Source organism: Poecilia reticulata, linkage group LG14 (assembly GCF_000633615.1).
Source record: "Poecilia reticulata strain Guanapo linkage group LG14, Guppy_female_1.0+MT, whole genome shotgun sequence".
Taxonomy (NCBI): domain Eukaryota; kingdom Metazoa; phylum Chordata; class Actinopteri; order Cyprinodontiformes; family Poeciliidae; genus Poecilia; species Poecilia reticulata.
Genome location: NC_024344.1, coordinates 27,213,069 through 27,231,379, shown reverse-complemented (window position 1 = coordinate 27,231,379; position 18,311 = coordinate 27,213,069). Strand labels below are relative to the sequence as shown.

At 38.1% G+C, this 18,311-nt stretch overlaps 1 protein-coding gene across 1 annotated transcript in view; it reads right to left on the bottom strand.

Annotated features, from left to right (window-relative positions):
• The window catches only part of pou2f3 (POU class 2 homeobox 3), a 40,001-nt gene extending 22,671 nt beyond the window's left edge, over positions 1-17,330 (bottom strand). Inside the window, exons 1-2 of the mRNA XM_008428664.2 lie at positions 17,028-17,330; positions 16,803-16,859 (exon numbers count right to left, since the gene is read on the bottom strand). Coding sequence (XP_008426886.1) covers positions 16,803-16,851 — 49 coding nt within the window. The 5' untranslated portion in view covers positions 16,852-16,859; positions 17,028-17,330. The remainder of the gene's footprint in view (positions 1-16,802; positions 16,860-17,027) is intronic.
• Between the last annotated feature and the right edge of the window lie 981 nt (positions 17,331-18,311).

Below are 18,311 nucleotides of genomic sequence, written 5' to 3'. Positions count from 1 at the left end.
GCTCACCTTTGAAAGGTTTTACATGCACTAAGGGCACCAGGTTAAAAGAGGATGAATACAAAAACATGTTACTCATAAATCTAATCAAAATTTATTTAAGTTTGCAGCTGCAGTAGGAAAAAATGTCATATTTTAAAGTATCAATAGTTTTGCAAGGCTTGTATGTACAGTTAATGGAGAAATCCTTAAGCACAGTAAGAACTTTTAACGTGAATCAATTGTATCATTTTAGCTCTTTTCTGGTTAATTATTTTACTCTAATTAAAAAAGTTTTTCTTGTTTTCTAAACTATAACACAGAATGTGATGTGTTACTAAACATGTTAATAAATATAACAAAAACATGTAATATATTGGTTAATGGTGGTGGTCTATGTAAAGCAAAGTGAGGATTGGTTTTTCTGTGCCAGTTTAGTTCCTGTGATGTCTTGTCTGCCCTTGATTGCTTCCAGCTGTGTCTTGTGTTCCTTGATTACCCCTAGTGTATTTATTCCCACCTGTTGTCAGATCCCTGTCTAGCTGCCTTTACTGTCTGTTATTGTTTTCTACCAGTGCTACCAGCGTCTGAGTTCCTTGTCTTCATGCTCACCTGTGCTGCCTGGACGTCTCTGTGCTGTTTGTTGTTCACCATTAAAACTTCCATCATTCATCAATACCTGGGTCCACAGCGTCTACCTCATCACCAAAACCCACAGATATACAGATTTCATTAATAAATTGATTATTGTTGAGCAGATGCAAAAATTAAAAAATAAATCAAGTTTTGCATTTTAATTTAATGTTTTTAGTGGTCCACGTGTGGTGTAAATTTGTCAGTTTTCGCCCCCAGGGTAAAACATTTGAACAGCACTGATTTAGATTAAAACATTTTCATGTGCTAGAATGGCCTACTCAAAGTCCAGACCTAAATCTAATTGAAAATCTGTGGCAAGAGAAAAAAAACTGATCATCACAGATGTTCTCCATAGAATCTGACTGAGCTTGAGTTGTTGAGATACACCTCAAAAACTCGCAGTTGTAACTGTAGTGAAAGGACATGTTGACTCAAGGGACCTTAAAACAAATGCTTGCCATACTTTTGATATTTTTATTTCTGAAAAAAATGTCTGGATTTCCTTTCAATTTCCACTATTTTTTGTTAGCTATATACATAAAATTCCAATAAAACACGTTAAAAATGTGTTTTGATGTGTGCAAAATGTGGAAAAGTTAATATTGCAAAATGTGGAAAAGTTCAAGGAAAACAAATACTTTTATTAATAAATAAAAAAGTTCTTTTATGAAGATTCCCAACTACATGTGTGTGAAGAGACAAATGACAGAGTACAGTGGTACAAAGGTTCGCTGGATAAGCTTTCATCATTTGAATGTCAAATTGGGCCTATTGGGCTGTGTGTGAGAGACAGAGAGAGCAAACGAAAGAGGCAGAGGGCAGGTTTAAACACAAAATGCAAATACACTTATAACCCCCCTACCACCCTCAGCCAACCCTTCTTTCCCCCTGCGGCACAGCCAGTTTCACAGCCAAGGTTCCAGTATGGAAATGACCAGAACATGCAAATCAGCTCAGAGTGCAGGAAGCCTCGTTCTGTACACACATGCACACACACACGCGACGTGAAAGTTACACATCAGTGCATAGACACAAAAAGTCACTAAGAAAATGTAATAAATATTTAGTTTTGTCAGGAAAAATCTGTTGGTTTAGGCGAACCATTAAAAAACCCAAACTGGTTAAAAAAAGGAACAGAAAGTGTCACATTTTTTACTTTCACACATTAATAATATGAATTATTGCCCAAAGAGTCTTTGGGCAATAATTCAGAATGCCTTTCTGTAGATTTTGTGTCAAAAACATTTTCTGTATTCTTTTGAAAATGTCTTGGACATTTTTTTCATTTTGCTATAGACATTGGTCACTTTTCTTCTCATTAGCTTTATTTTTACCTCTGCATTTTGGATTACTCAGACACGATGAACCAGTGACATGTCATGTTTAACAGTAAAACTGTCAAGAAATCATTTTAAATTTAAACCTTAGGCCTTTTCTTATTAACAAATATACAGGAATACAGATTGTTCTTATTTCTGAATCTTTGAAAAAATATTAGTAACACACATAAAATATTTTTGCACCAACACACCAGTCATGGAAGACTTATTGGTAGACAATTTTCTAAATGAGACAACTTCCAGGTAGTTTTTGTGCATAACCCTTCTTCTTTTGTCCCTGAATTCATATCTCTTAAATTTGCCATTTTCAAGTAAAGGGAATGAACAAATAATGAGAAAAAGTAGCAAAAGTCAAAATAAAAACTGTAAATGCCTCCCTTTGCTATTTTGTACCCACACATTGCTAATCCTACGCAAATAATAAAGTGGTGAATAAACCACTTTATATTGTTTATCATTTTATCGATCTTTGCAGTAAAGTATTTTTAATAAAAATTAATAATAAAAAAAATTCCAGTACATTTAATTTGAATTGATATTATTCTGTTCAGGTTTTAATTTACAGCCACTTGCCATTCTTTTGCTTGATCCAGGTTTGGGCAAATAACTCATTATGATGGATTATGATCCTTGGTGAAATTAAAATAACTACAAGACACCTTGTGATGATAAATATTTGCTTAATGGAGTCACATAGCCACACTTTTTTTTTTTTACTGGAGACGATTTGTAAACTTTTGTCATCAATTTGTTAAAAAAATCCTTGAATGTTCATTCTGCAGAGGCAAAGCACAACCCACATATGGTGACCTTCGTCCTTGACGCAGCTGACACAGATTCAAGTCCTGACCTGATGACTTTTGCAGTATGTCTTCCTCCTCTCTCTTTACCCACTTTCTTGTCTAACCACTCTAGTCTAGAGTCAATAAAACTTTAAGAAAAAAACTCCAAAAGTACAAAATGACAAAAAGGTTAAATGTCCTCTGGCGGCTCACCATATTTTTGTATTAAGTGATGTTAAGTATGTTACTGGAAAACTTTGCCAACAATTCCTAAATTAAAACTATAGAATCTTAAAAACAACAAATAAAAAATGCAATTAAAATAAATATCAATTATTTGCACTTCTTTTAAATCCGAGTTAAGTCAGCAGTTAGTGGATTTAACCATGATGTAATGCTGATCCCAATTAGAACCGGTCCAAGGCTTAAATTAAGCTTTGTTATTTTAGGATTCATTTTAAAATTCTTATGTTTGTTTTTAAATCACGACATAATCTTCCCCCGGCTTACCTCTCTGAGCTTCTTCACCCCTACGTACCCTATCGGTCACTCAGGTCAGCAGATCAGCTGCTCTTGGAGGTATCAAGATCCAGAAGGAAGCTCAGAGGGGACAGAGCTTCTCTGTCATGGGCCCAAAGTTATGGAACGACTTCCCGTTGCAGGTCAGAGAGGCCCCTTCACTGTCCACTTTTAAAGTTCGTCTTAAAACCATCTATTTTACTTGGCTTTCAACACCAGCGGGATCTAGTTTTAAATTGTATGTTTTTGTTTTTAAACTGTAAGATTTTATTTTTTTATTATGTTGTGTTTTAATGTACAGCACTTTGTATCAGCTGTGGTTGTTTTAAAGTGCTTTATAAATAAAGTTGGTTTGGTTTGGTTTAAATTAGCTAAGTAGCTGCCTATGGCTCCTCAGGGGCTCCATAAATGCTAACATTTTAACACAGACCATAGATATATAAATTTAACAGTTGTTTATTGACAATATCAATGCTGCTAAATTTGATTTAATGGTTTCAGCATAGAATCCATTCATACAATCTTGGAACGGCCCTGTATGATGAGCTCAATCTGCTGCGCTGCACATCTCTGCTGGATACAAAGGGACAAAAGGGGGAGTTCATTCATGTTGCTTTAGTAGCTCTTCCATTTCGTGTTTTGGCTGAGCTTTATGGGACAAGCTTTACTGATAAATGCCCGCACAGCAACTCTGAAAGCATTTTGGAAGACACAGTTTGATTCGCGTGTCGCGTGACAAGGAGGTGAGCACGAAAACTGCTTCACGGGCTGAACCACCAGTCCACTAACACACCATCTAACCAGTGAACTTTATCAGCGCCGACAGAGTCAGCATGTTGCCATGTAAATGCACACAATGCACTTAATGCTTCGGAACAATTCATTCAATGATTCAAGTATCTCGATTATTAACATTTCTCAAGGAAAATTATCTGCCTTGAAGCTTTGTTAAATTATGTTTTATTATTTAGTGCACCGTGTTCCGGCTGGGTGATTATTTGTAGAAGTGGGTGATACTGGGAATTTTGGTATTGATCCGAAACTAAGTAAATGCAGGGCCAGAATCGCTGATATCGATACCAATACTAATACCAATACCTTTTCAGATTTAAGCTTCATAAATCCAAAGGATCCAAAAGACCTAGGATAGAATTTCACCAAACGTTGTACGTGACAACAAAATACTTTATTATCATAATCACTATTTATGTTTAGAAACAATTGAACAGTAACAAAACAAAGTTTCCCTTAACATTAGGAAAATGCTTTTTGTTTTTTTCATTACACCCTTGTTCCTTAGTGGGGTCGGGAGGGTTGCTGGTGTCTCTCCAGCTAACTTTAGCTGAGAAAAGGAGAAACCACAATACAAAAATAAAATGAAAAATTTTCCCTTCACTATCTTTTCTATTTCTTTTTAATTTTTTTTATGGAATTGTTCTTAGGAAAAACAGACATCCCCCATTCCCTGTCGGAGCCAGGGTATGTCTCTCCTCTTCCCTGTTTCTGCAGCTCTGTGTTTTCTGTTGCATGGTTTTTCGTGTGCTTGTAGAGGTTTGTTGTGTTTCCACTGTATTTAACAGCCCTGCTGCAAACTATACAGCTCACCATGCTGTAGTTACATTTTAAAATAAAGCCAAATGACCTTCTCTCTCAGACATTTGGATACTCCGGTGTCTCTCTTCATAATGTGACGTGTCGACCCAAGCAGAGCGCTTGAGTGGGCAGGCCAGCCTTGAGCCTCCTGCATGGCTGTTTGACTGGCACCGCTGAGCCATGTGGTGGTGCCACAACTAAAGACGAGAGAGGGGTGAGAGTGCGCTGCTCTGTGCTGTGTGACACATCGCAGCGGTACTCTTACAGACAGACAGTAGACTTTGATGAACCCATATGCACAGCAGTCTGCGTGCAGGAAAGAAAAATAGCTTGAGTATCGATCTTTTTACATGAGCAACGTCCAATTGTATTGATCATATCAATGTTAGGATTCATATCCAAACATCGGTTTGATGTTACGCTATCGATAAATAATTGCACCACGCTCTGACTTCCACCTATGAGTTATTGACAAATTCTTAAAAACAACAAATAAATAAATGCTGCTAACAGCATAACGTTCAATTTTCAACTTTGGTATGGGAGGATTTTATTGATTGATGATAATGTCCCAGTTTTTATCGTTTTTGGGGCACCAATAAGAATCCTTAAAAAGACTGGGGCGATGCCCATGGCAGTCTTTCTCCTGCTGCCTACTGGCTGGTTCAGAGCGAACGGCGGGGAAGAGTCAGCCAGTGTACTTATACAGGTACAGGCTGCAGGCTGCTGCGCTGTATGGCGGAGCACATTGTGGCAGTAGATGTGTAGATGTGTTTCAGAGTGTTAAAATACAGCTACAATTTAAATTATTTTAGATGTTATTTTAGTTTAACTTTAACATGCTATTTTAGTTTTTGAAATACCCTGTACCCTGAAAAAAAGAAAGTTATCCATCCATCCATCCATTTTCGTCCGCTTATCCAGGGTCGGGTAGCGGGGGCAGCAACTTCAGGAAAAGAAAGTAAATCCAACTTAATTTATTAAGTTGGTTTAACTTAGTTGCCCTGCGACAGACTGGTGACCTGTCCAGGTTGTACCCCGCCTCTCGCCCGGAACGTTAGCTGGAGATAGACACCAGCAACCCTCCTGACCCCACTGAGGGACCAGGGTGTACAGGTCCTTCTCAAAAAATTAGCATATTGTGATAAAGTTAATTATTTTCCATAATGTAATGATAAAAATTAAATTTTTATATTTTAGATTCATTGCACACCAACTGAAATATTTCAGATCAATTGGCCTGCCAACTCTCCTGAACTGAACCCCATAGAGAATCTGTGGGATATTGTGAAGAGAAAGTTGAGAGACCAAGACCCAACACTCTGGATGAGCTTCAGGCTATCGATGCATCCTGGCCTCCATGACACCTCAGCAGAGCCACAGGCTGATTGCCTCCATGCTGCATTGAAGGCTGCAAAAGGATTCCTGACCAAGTATCGAGTGTATAATTGAACATAATTATTTGAAGGTTAACTTTTTTGGTATTAAAACAGTTTTCTTTTATTGGTCGGATAAAATATGCTAATTTTTTGAGACAGGGATTTTGGATTTTCATGAGCTGTATGCCAAAATCATCAGTATTAAAACAATAAAAGACCTGAAATATTTCAGTTGGTGTGCAATGAACCTAAAATATAATTTTTATCATTACATTGTGGAAAATAATGAACTTTATCACAATATGCTAATTTTTTTAGAAGGACCTGTATAGAAAATGGATGGATGGTTTAACTTAATAATTAAGAGGGGGAAGACATGCAGGAAAGGTCATCTGGCTGGAATCAAACCTGGTGGAACTTGTGTTATGACATCAGACGTAGGATACAAACGCAGCATTGAACTTAGTGTGTGTTTGAGTCTTTGAGTGTGCTTTGGATGAACTGAAATCCAAAAAAATAGGACAGTAAAAGGTCCTAAATCAGATCCTTTTATTATTACTATTTATTTATTTTTTACAAAATTTTAACCAGATTAAGCTAAAAGGCCTCTTGTGGAGTTTTTGATAGCACATCTTTACAGACAAAAGATTTTTTTAAATATATCTTAAGTCCAAAATGTATTTAATCCTTGTACCATTTTGGCTTAATTACGGCTCGGACTATGTTGTTCTTTGAGCAAATTACCTATTTTTCCGACTATAAGGCGCACTGGATTATAAGACTCATGCTAAAACATACGGTCAACAAAAAAAAAGGTAACGGAAACAAAACAGTAAGTTTAGTTTAACTTTACTTGACTATGTAACAATACACTCACGTTATTTTTTATTCTTCTTCACAAATCCATCAAAGTCCTCCTCTTCTGCATCTGAATTGAACAACTGGGCAATTTCGCCATCAAACATGTCAAGTTCCTTCTCATCATTGTCGGAGTCGGTCTCGTTGCCGGCATCATTGTTCAGCTTTCGCAAAAGTTCGGACAACAGTTAAGGCAGATACATCAGCCCAGGCATCCACAGTCCATTCACACACGGTGGCGTAACTCGCCCGGCGCCGCCCCGTCTTAGTTAACGTGTGTTAGGTCTGTCATCCATCGCTCACATGCCACTGCAACCTCTTTTTGAACGCCCTGTTTACACCAATGTTCAGCGGTTGGAGTTCTTTTGTTAATCCTCCCGGAATGACGGCAAACTCCAAATTAGTTTGCTTCACTTCCTTTTTCACAGTGCAGTGAGATGGGCGCGCATGGAGTCGCAGATGAACTGGGACGGTGATGCGTGGAAAAACCTATCTGGTTTTTACCGAGGCGTATGCTGTAGAACTCGGACAACAAGTCTCTGATTGGTTTATTGCTGCTGGCGTACATACTGTACACTTTACGTCTCTGTGTCAGGGACAGATTTTGGAATTCGGCGCACCGGATTATAAGGCGCACTGCTGATTTTTGAGAAAATTTAAGGCTTTTAGGTGCGCCTTATTGTCCAGAAAATACGGTACCTTTTTTAGAATCGGTATACTCCAGTCCATGATTAATCCATTACTAAATTAGTTTATGACTATTTCAATAATTGATTAATCATGATTAATCTGATTAATTGTTTCAGCCCGAGCCTATAAATATTAAAATGTGGTTGGAAAATTGTTCATGTTGATCCGGTTGGCCAAGCAAGCATAACTCTCAATATCAGGCTTAATCTGGACTAATGGCACAAAAGTTTCTAATATTTCTGAGCGAAATATTAGACACTTCATTTCATGTTACAAAGACTGTGCAACATGAAATATTAATAAAATGATGTGCATTGAGGGGGAAGTAATGAAGTTTTAACTGCAGGTTTATTCCAAAGAGCTCTGAATTTTTCCTCTGAATGTGACGCCAAAGCACAACTGCACAGCTGTGGTTCAATTCATTCTTGTATTTCAGGAAAAACACGCTGTTAAAATTCTCCAGAATAATTGTCTAGACTCGAGCAGGTCATTTTATTTGAATAAACCAGCCTCGCATGTGGTTCTGGATACGAGCCACTGCTGCCTAGTTTTAGAGTATGAATGACACATATTGTTGCTTCGCGTGACAGGACACCTTTTTCTTTTTTTCCCTTTCTTTCTTGCATGCTGTTTTCATGCCATGTGGGTTTTCTCCGTTTGTTTTACTTCCTCCCACATTTCAGAAACACGCTTACTTTACTGGTGATTCAAGCTTGGCCTGAGGGATCGTCAGTCAAACAGCCTTTTGATGGACAGGTTACCAGTTTAAGCTCCAGCAGGCATGTCAATCTCAGAGCAAGATCAAACTTGTAAGGAAAAAATAAATAAGAATTTTAGTGGAAAAAAAATCCTGCTTGACCTCAATTACAATGAAAAAAAAAATAGCCAACATTAAGATTTTCACTGTTTTAGCTTTATCATCATTAGGTTTTTAAAATTATCAAACTATTTTTTAATACCAAAGATCACGTGAGGAAATTCCAGAAAAAATGGTTTTAAATGAGATAGCTCCAAGTGAAAAACTTGGAAAAACACATTATTAGGGTGTTTTCACACCTGATAGTCTAAAAGACTTGGTTTAAAATCATTTCAGTGCATATATTCATATTTCAACCATGGTCATAGTGGTCATCATCAGCCAAAAGAAGCTGCATTTCCAATGCACATTTTTGTCTATATTCTGCAAAAATCAAAATTTCACAATTGCAGTGTTTCCATAAGAAACTAATTTAAAATCACAATTAAATAAGCTTGTTCATGCAATCAGTTATTAAAAATCATGGCAGCAACGGATGTAAATAGTTACATGAGATATATTTATAATTCAGCCTCAAAGGAACCATCAGCATCTTATTCAGCCGTTGGGGTGACAAACTAGCTAGAGCATTTCTACGGACTACGTTAACATGTTTTGAATTTGTGTTGTTTCATCATTAGTGACCAGTAGCCTGATGTTTCTGTTCTTCTCTTGGTTTGTTGTACTTCATGTCAGATGGATTTCAGAATGACTTAGTCGCTCTCTCTGGTGATGAAACCTGTTAGCTCCGCTGTTGTCTATGTTGTAAAGTAAAATTATCATGAGCTTTATTATTTGGGTCCGGTCATTAGCCCCGCCCCCTGGCCGGCCGTCTTGTTCCGCTACTGCGTCACATGTTTGCCTGAGGAGCTGAGGCAGCAGTATGACGTCTTGTGTGGAGCTTATTATAACAAGGTAAGTTCCATGTTAAAATGATCATGTTTTTGACTATTTTTTATGGAGGCATTATTTTTCCGTTGTTTACGCAAGAGTTTCATATACATAGTTCGCTTAATGTACATTTATTTGCTTTGATATCACGGTATATTCGACTGCTTATTATCTTAACCGAACATTGAAACTGCCAGGAAAATCTGGAGGCCATTTGAGTTAACATTATTTAGCTGTGGAGGTTGTTTTCTTTAAGTTTTTGGCTGTAGACTGCAAAACGGGGGAGTGGCTGTGCTGGACCGTTGGCTTGATCTATGCCTCAGGTGTCAAACTCCAGTCCTGGAGGACCACTGACCTGCAACAGTTAGATGTACCGCTGCTGCACCACCTGAATAGAATAATTAGGTGATTAGCAGGACTCTGGAGAACGTATCTACACAATGAGGAGGCAATTAAGCCATTTGACTCTGGTATTTTGTACCTGTGGCATATCTAAAAACTGCCAAAATGTTTTTTCTTTATTAGTATGTCATGTTGGTGACTGAAGCCCGTTATGATGACTTCAACACATTTCTTCATACAGGTTGCATGACTTTTTAATGCTGTCCAAAAATGTTTCTATAAGCTGACTAATTTCTTTAGTAATTATTTCTTTTATATGCTTTATCTTGTAAACCGGGTGGGCAGAGTAATTTGAATGAATATGATGGTGACACACACAGAGGTGGGTCTGATTAGTTTTGTTCACACTTTTAAAAAAATATATTTATTTATAATCCTAATGTTTCTGCTATATTTCCTGTTTTTCCTTCCAGGCTGGAAAAAACGGGCCTCCTTCTGTTGGTTCATGTTCTTCTTCCTACGTTGAAAGGCCACAAGAAAAATGCCAAAACTGCTCATGTCAAACTGTGGACCATGTTGTCAGATATGTGCAGTTATGTGATACTTTAATGATCCTAGGTCTTTGTAGAAGCACTTTCTTATTGGCTTCGTTTGCTATTTGAATGTAGATGTGCTCTATATAGTTAATACATTTTATTATTTGTTTTAGCATTTTGCCAAAGATGGGAGCCAGTGTTAAAACCTTCCTCATTGGTTTGAAACCTGGACGGCCCTTCCTCCTGCATGTTGATGAAAACAAGAGCAGCACCAAAGACACTTCACCATCAGTGATCACAAGACCATCCATGGCTGCTTCCAATGAACTTTCAAAGCACACTTCACCTTCAGTGCAAAGTACCATGAATGTATGACCTTTGTTGTATATTGTTGTCAGTGCTGCTTGATGTTTTGAAATAAAAGTAATTATATACTGCAAATGGTGCTGGTGTTTTCAAGTGGCATCTAATGTCTTTTAAAATAAATTTGGGGATTACTGATGGCCAGTAGTTTCTGGAAAAAGGTTTTAATTGCTCTATTGGCTTTTATTTGGTAGTAAATTAACAAAAAAAAGTGGGTAATAAGAAAAGAAGCCTGGGAAGCAAACTCACAACAGCCACATTAAAAACTAAAGCCTTCATATGTGGGTTGTGCTTTAACCCCTGCACCACCTCAGCACACCCTGCCAGTAGTATTTTAAAACTCAGATTTCTATGTTAATATTTACTTTACTGTTTTGTGTTAGATTAGTACGTTCATAGTGTTACCTAGTGTATTTAGTCAAAAGTTAAGTCAACACTGATGTGTGTTTAATTTCAACTACTGTGAGTGTTTGATTCAACTATTGCAAATGACACTTTCAAACGTGTAATTTCTACAACTTCCAGAGTGGACCAATATAGACACTTTCAAAGTGTTAATTCAACTCTATGAGTTGACTGAACACTTCCAAATTTGCTGTGTGGAAGCATCTGTATATGTGGAATTTGGGGGGAAATTCTGTGATTTGACAGAAGAGGTATTGATCAATCAAGTGTCTTTGTTTAGCACATTTCAGTAATATAAAAACACAGAAAAAAATACAGCGGATGCAGAGCATTTGCAGAACTAGAATACCTGAGAAGTCTGTAAGGTTGATACAACACCAGCAGATCTTTAATGTATGTTGTGCTAAGCTGTTCAGTGATATGTAACCTAATAACAGTATCTTTGAGACCATTCTCTGAGCTATAGGGAGCCAGTGTAGGGACTTTAGAACTAGGGTGGTGCTCTATCTTCCTGGTTTAGTGAGAACACGAGCAGCAGCATTCTGGATCAGTTGCGGCTGTCTGATGTTTTTTTAGGGAGACCTGTGAAGACGCTGTTGCAGTAATCAAAGCAACTAAAGATAAATGCATGGAGATGTTAGACCTCTAATTCTGGAAATATTCCTCAGGTCAGTTTTGTAACTGTCTTTATGTGGCTCTGATGGTTCAGGTTAGAGTCCATCAGCGCACCTAAATTTTGGCCTTGTTCGCTAGTTTCCAACTGTAATAATTCAAGCTGTACGACTCTAGATCGTTCCTTTGGGTCCAAAGATAATAACTTCAGTTTTGTTATTGTTCAGCTGGAGAAAGTTGTGGCACATCCACACATTGATCTGTTCTCAGCATCTGTTCAGAGATTGGATGGGTTCAGAGTTACCTGGTGACATTGTAATGTAGAGCTGTCTTTCATCCAAGCAGTTAAGGTAGCTAATCTTATTTCTCTATTATTACCTGAGCTAGTGGGAGAAGGGGTGCCGCCAGAAATCTTGGGCCCCCTGACAAAAAATTAGATTGGGCCCACCTGTGCAGCTGCTGTTACAATTTTTTGAGCATTTGACCCATAAAAAGCATCACAATTTTAAAGGCTTGCAACTGCCTTGCTTTCTGTGGTCCAATACTGATAGTAGCACAATATTTACTGCTCATGAATTTTACATCCAACAGTCCACATCCAGTATGCAAGTATGTTGCTTAAATTGTTTCTATTAGTTTTAGATAGTGAAATGTCTCTCCTCATGAGCAACAGTCAAAAGCAACATACACATAAAGCAATCCAGACTTGTCAAAAATGCTATGTAGTTGCATTTTATTCAAGCTGCAGTACATAACTTTAATAAAAAAAATATGTTTTCTCCATATTTGTTAAAGCTGTCACGATGTCGTAGCAGTTTGTTATGAGACAGATAATCTGTGAAAACAATCAATCTCCTCCATCTCCTTCCTGAATTACTATTACTGGTTAAAGTAATGCACCGTTCTGACCAGAACAACCAATCAGAACTAGTAGGACCCTCTTAGCACTGTTCATTCACTCACTGCTAAATGACCCTAACCCTATCAACTCATCATTTACAAGAAACTGTTTATCTGCCATCATTGGTAGTTATGCTAACTAAACTGAGCATTCACAGTTTGAATCTGCACAGTTCTGTGCTATGCTAGCTGCAGCACGGCACAAATCAAGGGGGAGGAAGGATGAGCAGCACCACATGAGATTGTGATTGACAGCACTAAAACTTTCCTGCCACTGACTGGTTGTTTTTAGCACTGGGAAAAAGCAGAGGAATATTTTTTTTCACATTATCTCTCATACCGTACTGTCACAACATAATGACAGTTTTAAAAAAATATGTGAAAAAATATTTATATAAAGGTTTCATACAGCAGCTATAATTTCACTCAGGAGAGGATGGGTCAGGAGGGACGTGGGTCAGAGCTGCTGCTGACTGACTCACCTGTTGTTAAGTGGTAAAAGGCACATGGAGCAAGTTAAATATATGAATATGTTGGTAATTTTTTTCCTTAATTCATTAAATGCTAGTGAAATGGAGGCAAACAGTAGTTTGTAGCTAAGATAATTATGCTAAATGGTTGATAATCTCACACAGTCTACTCACCTCTCTTGGAGAAAAACTGGGTTATAAATTAACACTTCTCTCTCTCCCTCTTTCTATTTTGTTTTTGAAAACCTGATTTTATAACTTTTCTTAGCAGCATAGTAAGTTCGTTACTACTGACTGCAGCTGCATACAGCGTCACTTTCAAGCGCTCCAAGCAGGAACAAACCATTTAATGCAGATCCAGGGGGTTCAGGGCAAAAACAGATGTGTGTTTTTTGGTCTGGGAGGGTAAACATTAAATTTTTACAGCTAAAAACAATCTTTGAAAATACAATATGATTAATTTTGTATTTGACAGGATCCCGATTTTTTATTTTATTTCTATGAACAAAATACAAATAATTAAATTGTGGATGGCCCCCTGCTGGTCAGGGCCCCTATAATTGTCATCACTTTTCACCCCTTTACCGCCCCTGGGAGCATATAGATATTGAATAAAAGGGGTCCTAGGATTGGGAATTGGGGTACCCCATATGTGACTTATGTCTGCTTTGATGAGAAGTTACCAATTGAAACAAAGAAATCCTGTCTTTATGTAAGATTTGAACTAGCTGAGTACTTGATCGGAGAGCCCAATCCAAAACTCCTCTCGTTTCAGTAATATGTCCTTTTGGGGTCCAACAGAACCAGCACTGTGGTGGTTCTACAATCTGTGTTTATATGGATGTTACTGAACACTGATGAAAGTTGTCTCAGTATTGTGCTGAGCATGGAAACCAGACTGAAAGATGCCAAAGCGGTCGGTTATCATTAGGAAGCTATTTAACTGTTTAAACAGCTTTTTCAATAATTTTGCTGATGAATGGGAGGTTGGAGATCAGCCTGTAATTCTGCAGTAGTGATTTGTCCAGATTGTTCTTTTTTATCAGTGGTGTGCTAAATGCAGTTTTCAAAGCCTGGTGGAAAACACTTGAAGAGAGTGATGAGTTTACTATTTGGATCAGATCATTAGCAACAACAGGCAGAACTTTTTTAAAGAAATGTTCTGCCAAGAAAGCAGGAACTTGAGCTTAATTGATTTATGATTTTTTTCTAGGCTTTTATAGCTAAGTAGTTGAAATTGAGTCATGTTTTCTGCATTTTTTATGTTTGGGTATAGCATTGGTACTGGATTTAGTGTGGATGTCTAGATTAATCCTCAAATTTTTTGAAGTTTCTTGGCAAAAAAGTTGGCAAATTCATTGTAGGCTGCGTTAGATCACAGTTCAGGTGGTAGAGTGACAGGAGGGTTTGTGAGCCTGTTAGCTGTTGCAAATAAAGCTTGAGCATTGTTAATGTTTTTGTTTATGATCTTCACAAAAATCATAAACATGTTTTAATGTTTAATGATAGTTACACAGTCTTCCTTTGTAGATTTCATAATAAAGGTGAAGTTGAGTTTTACAGCATTTATCCTACAGCAAAGTTGTCTTGCAGATCTAACTGTGCATTTCTCCACAGAGACTTGTTCCAGCCAAACACAACCTTCACTTTAATGGATTCAACACTTTCGAATAACACGCAACTTTTTATGAACTTTGCAATGCTGTGAGAGCTCTGGTAGAGTCAGCTGCACTTTACTGCTGTTTACAAACTGGCGTAATATGAAAAAAGTGTCTTTGTTGCCGTTTTGCGAAATACAGAAATTTTGAAAAGCCACCTCATTTTAGAGCAAAAACTGTTTATCAGAGAACATATTTTTTCAAAATGATCATGTTTCCATTAAACAAATTGACTGTTATTTAAATTTGTGTAATTTTATGGTCAATGGAAACACAGGTGTGCTGTGGTGGCACAGGGGTCAAGCACAGCCTTAATCCTTGACACGGCTGTTGCAGGTTTGATTTCTGGCCTGGTGACCTTTGCTGCATGTCTTTCCTCTTTCTCATTACCATACCTTCCTGTCAAAGCACCTTCAAGTAAAGCCAAAAAAACGTTTTAAAAAAAAGATGGAAACACAGCTAGTTCGTGACCTTAAACTTAAGTAAACTTGTAAGGATTTGGATTGTGTGTGTGTTTTTTCCAGGTAATTGAGTACCTGTGTTGTGGGTGTACCCCTTGATTGTTTCCAGCTGTCCTTCGTTATCCCCGATTACCCTCTGTGTATTTAAATCCATCTGTCTCTCTTGTTCCCTGCCAGATTCTTTTCTATTGTTGCTTGTCCCTGTTTCTGCCTTGTTCCTGTTTTTTGTGCCATTTTACAATTGTTGCCAGTGTCTGAGTACCTTGCCTCATTGCTCACCTGTGCTGCCTGGACTTCTGTACACTTCATCATTAAAATAATCATTTTCTCACTTCAACCTGGGTCTTCCGCATCTATCCTCATCACCAAAAAGCATATTTCATGACACTTATGTTAGGAAGGAGGGCAATGATCCAAAGCAAACCAACAAGTCCACACCTGAATGGCTAAAAAATATGCTGATTTTGGAATGGCCTAGTTAAAGATCAGGCTGGACTCTGATTGAAATATTACTATATGACCATGAAAAAACACTTTATTGTTCGCAAAGAGAAAATAAATGTTGCTGTAACTCATCAAATCAAACTTCTTGAAGATTCTCCTGTAGTGGTCTGTATTACAGCTTATTTGAAGAAACCTCCAACTGAAGACACTGTTTTTATCCTTTTTTTTAAATTTGAGATTGAAGTAGTTTTGAAGATCTGAGACATTTAAGAACAGATACTTTTTCACAGCACTTTACATATAGATTTACACACATTTTGCCAAGAGGGAACTACTTGCACATTATCACTTGAGATCCCTTCATTAGCTCAGTGTACAAACAAAACTTCTAGGAGGCAGGCAGAGGGAGCAGGTGCTGGTGGAGAGTCACCTGAGATAAACGTTTCTTTTTCTGTTTAGTGAACCCTCACCCAAACTATAAAGAAAACCCCTCCATCTGTAGTTAGTGGTTTTGTTTGTTTTGGATTGTCTCCAAAGTTTTTTTTTGCTTGGATGACACTCCGCTGGAGATTTTAAAAGGTCTAAAAGGACAAAGAACCGAGTCATTTATCACTTCCATGAAGCAAAGGCATTCACTTCTCTCATGCGGCCATTGTTTTGAATAAAAGTTCCACATTTTATTCAGCTTGTTCCTGATTTTTCTGTGTGGCGGGCTGGCTGGCATCCTCAGCCTCTGGGCTTTCTGTGTCTCTCAGAAAAATAGCTTGAGGCACATATTCGAACAAAAACCAACCGCCAAAGTGACTGCACACAAAACACCTAAGGTTTCTGCTTTTTATGACAAACCAAGGTTTTGCATGTTAAATACAGCAACGAATGTGCAAATATTTCACCAGAGGAGACCCTAAAAGAGCAAAAGGTAAAAAAGAAAAAGCCATGTACTCACAGATCGTCTATGAAGAAAATGTCTTGATGCCTCAAAATAACAACATGACCTTACATTTCAGGAAATTGAATCCACTCCTAATGTTTTGTAAACAGTGATTTGTGGAGAAAGTCCAGCAGTTTCAAACCAAACATAGCAGCTTTTCTGACTCACATCTGTGTGTTGTTATTTAGATTCTGCTCTGTTCAGGGTGAAATTTCCTTACCTTTCTGGTCAGCCGGAGCCTCCGACTGCTCCACTGGGTCTGAGCTCATCTTAATATCTGTAATGATAAATATAGCTGATTTTCCTACAGGATTGTAACTTTACCAGGACAATGAAGCACTCAGGCCACCCAGGAAAATGATCTTGAGCTTATTCTAATTCGCCCTCCCCTCCAAACCGCTGCACAAACCCCACTTGTAACATTCATAAACGGAGAGTGTCTTACCTTAGGGTGTAAAGTTTTAGAGCTGCTCTCACGTTTTTCTGTCTTTCTTGGTTTATTCAAGAGGACAAGGGTGTTGGGATAAAGAGTTTTGGAAATCCACAGCTGCTCATCAGCATTTTCCTAAGTGGAGAAGCGTTCATCTCTGCTGTGCAGCCTGCGCCGCCTGATAAGCTGATTTGCATGTGTCTCTGTGCGTCCTATCCAGCTTCAGACCGTTTGCATAAAACAACAATAGGGTTACTGCGAATATACAGCGCACATGTGTGTGCATCCATACAAAAAAGGGCTGAGTGGAGTCATCCTCAGGGTGCTTTGGATAACAAGGTGATGTTTGTATTATTCCTGCCAACTGAGATAGATCAGCAATGGTGTGGAGCAGCTCATCCCTGTGAATTTGTCAGCGCTGATTTCCATGCAGTTCTTTTTCCAAATAAAAAGGTTGGACACTTCAGACATTGAACATGTAAAAATGGCAACAGAATGCAATGTTTTATATACAGAATGTAATAGAAAGTAAAAAAAAAAAAGTCACAATTTATATAGAGTTTAATAGAAAGTTATAAATATGACAAAATCTTACAACAAAAAACATAAAAGAATCAGGAAGCATATACTAAAGAGTGAAAATTCATGCTTTAAGAGAATAAAGGTTTCTCACAGCAGTCACAGCACATCTTTAGTAAAAAAAATAAAAAAATGACGCATGTGGAAGACAGAACAATATTTGTTTTTATACTGAGGAGATTGGAAAGTGAAGACAGAGCATCTTCATTTTTAAAGGGCAACAGAAAGTATAAAACATGCCAGGGACACCTGTTATAAATTCTTCTTCGTGTGAAAGGAGCGTGAGTGGAGAGCGGAAGAAGAGCGAAAAGAGAGAGCGATTGTATTTCTATATCTTTGACTTTTTTCTCACTGTTTTTTCACTTGGTGTTTATGTTAATTGTTTAGTTGTGATTTCATGTTAATTTTGTCACGTTTTTAGGGGTTTTTGTTTGGGTTCGGGTGTGGCCGTCAGCAGTGGCGCAACTACACATTATTCAGGTGGATGCTGCTGAGCAGGTGGAGGGCCCACCTGGTGAGGCTGGAGCAGTGGAGGACCCCGCGGCGGCTGCGGTGGTGGCGGGGGAGCCCGCTGTAGAGGAGCAGGCGGAAGGTACTGTTGAGGTGTCGGTAGTGGAAAGTGAGAAAAGTGTGAAAATGAATGTAGGTGTGGGAAAGGATGAGAGCACAGTGTTGTGTGGTGATGGGGTGAATGGTGGTGGTGAGGGTGAAAGTGAAGTG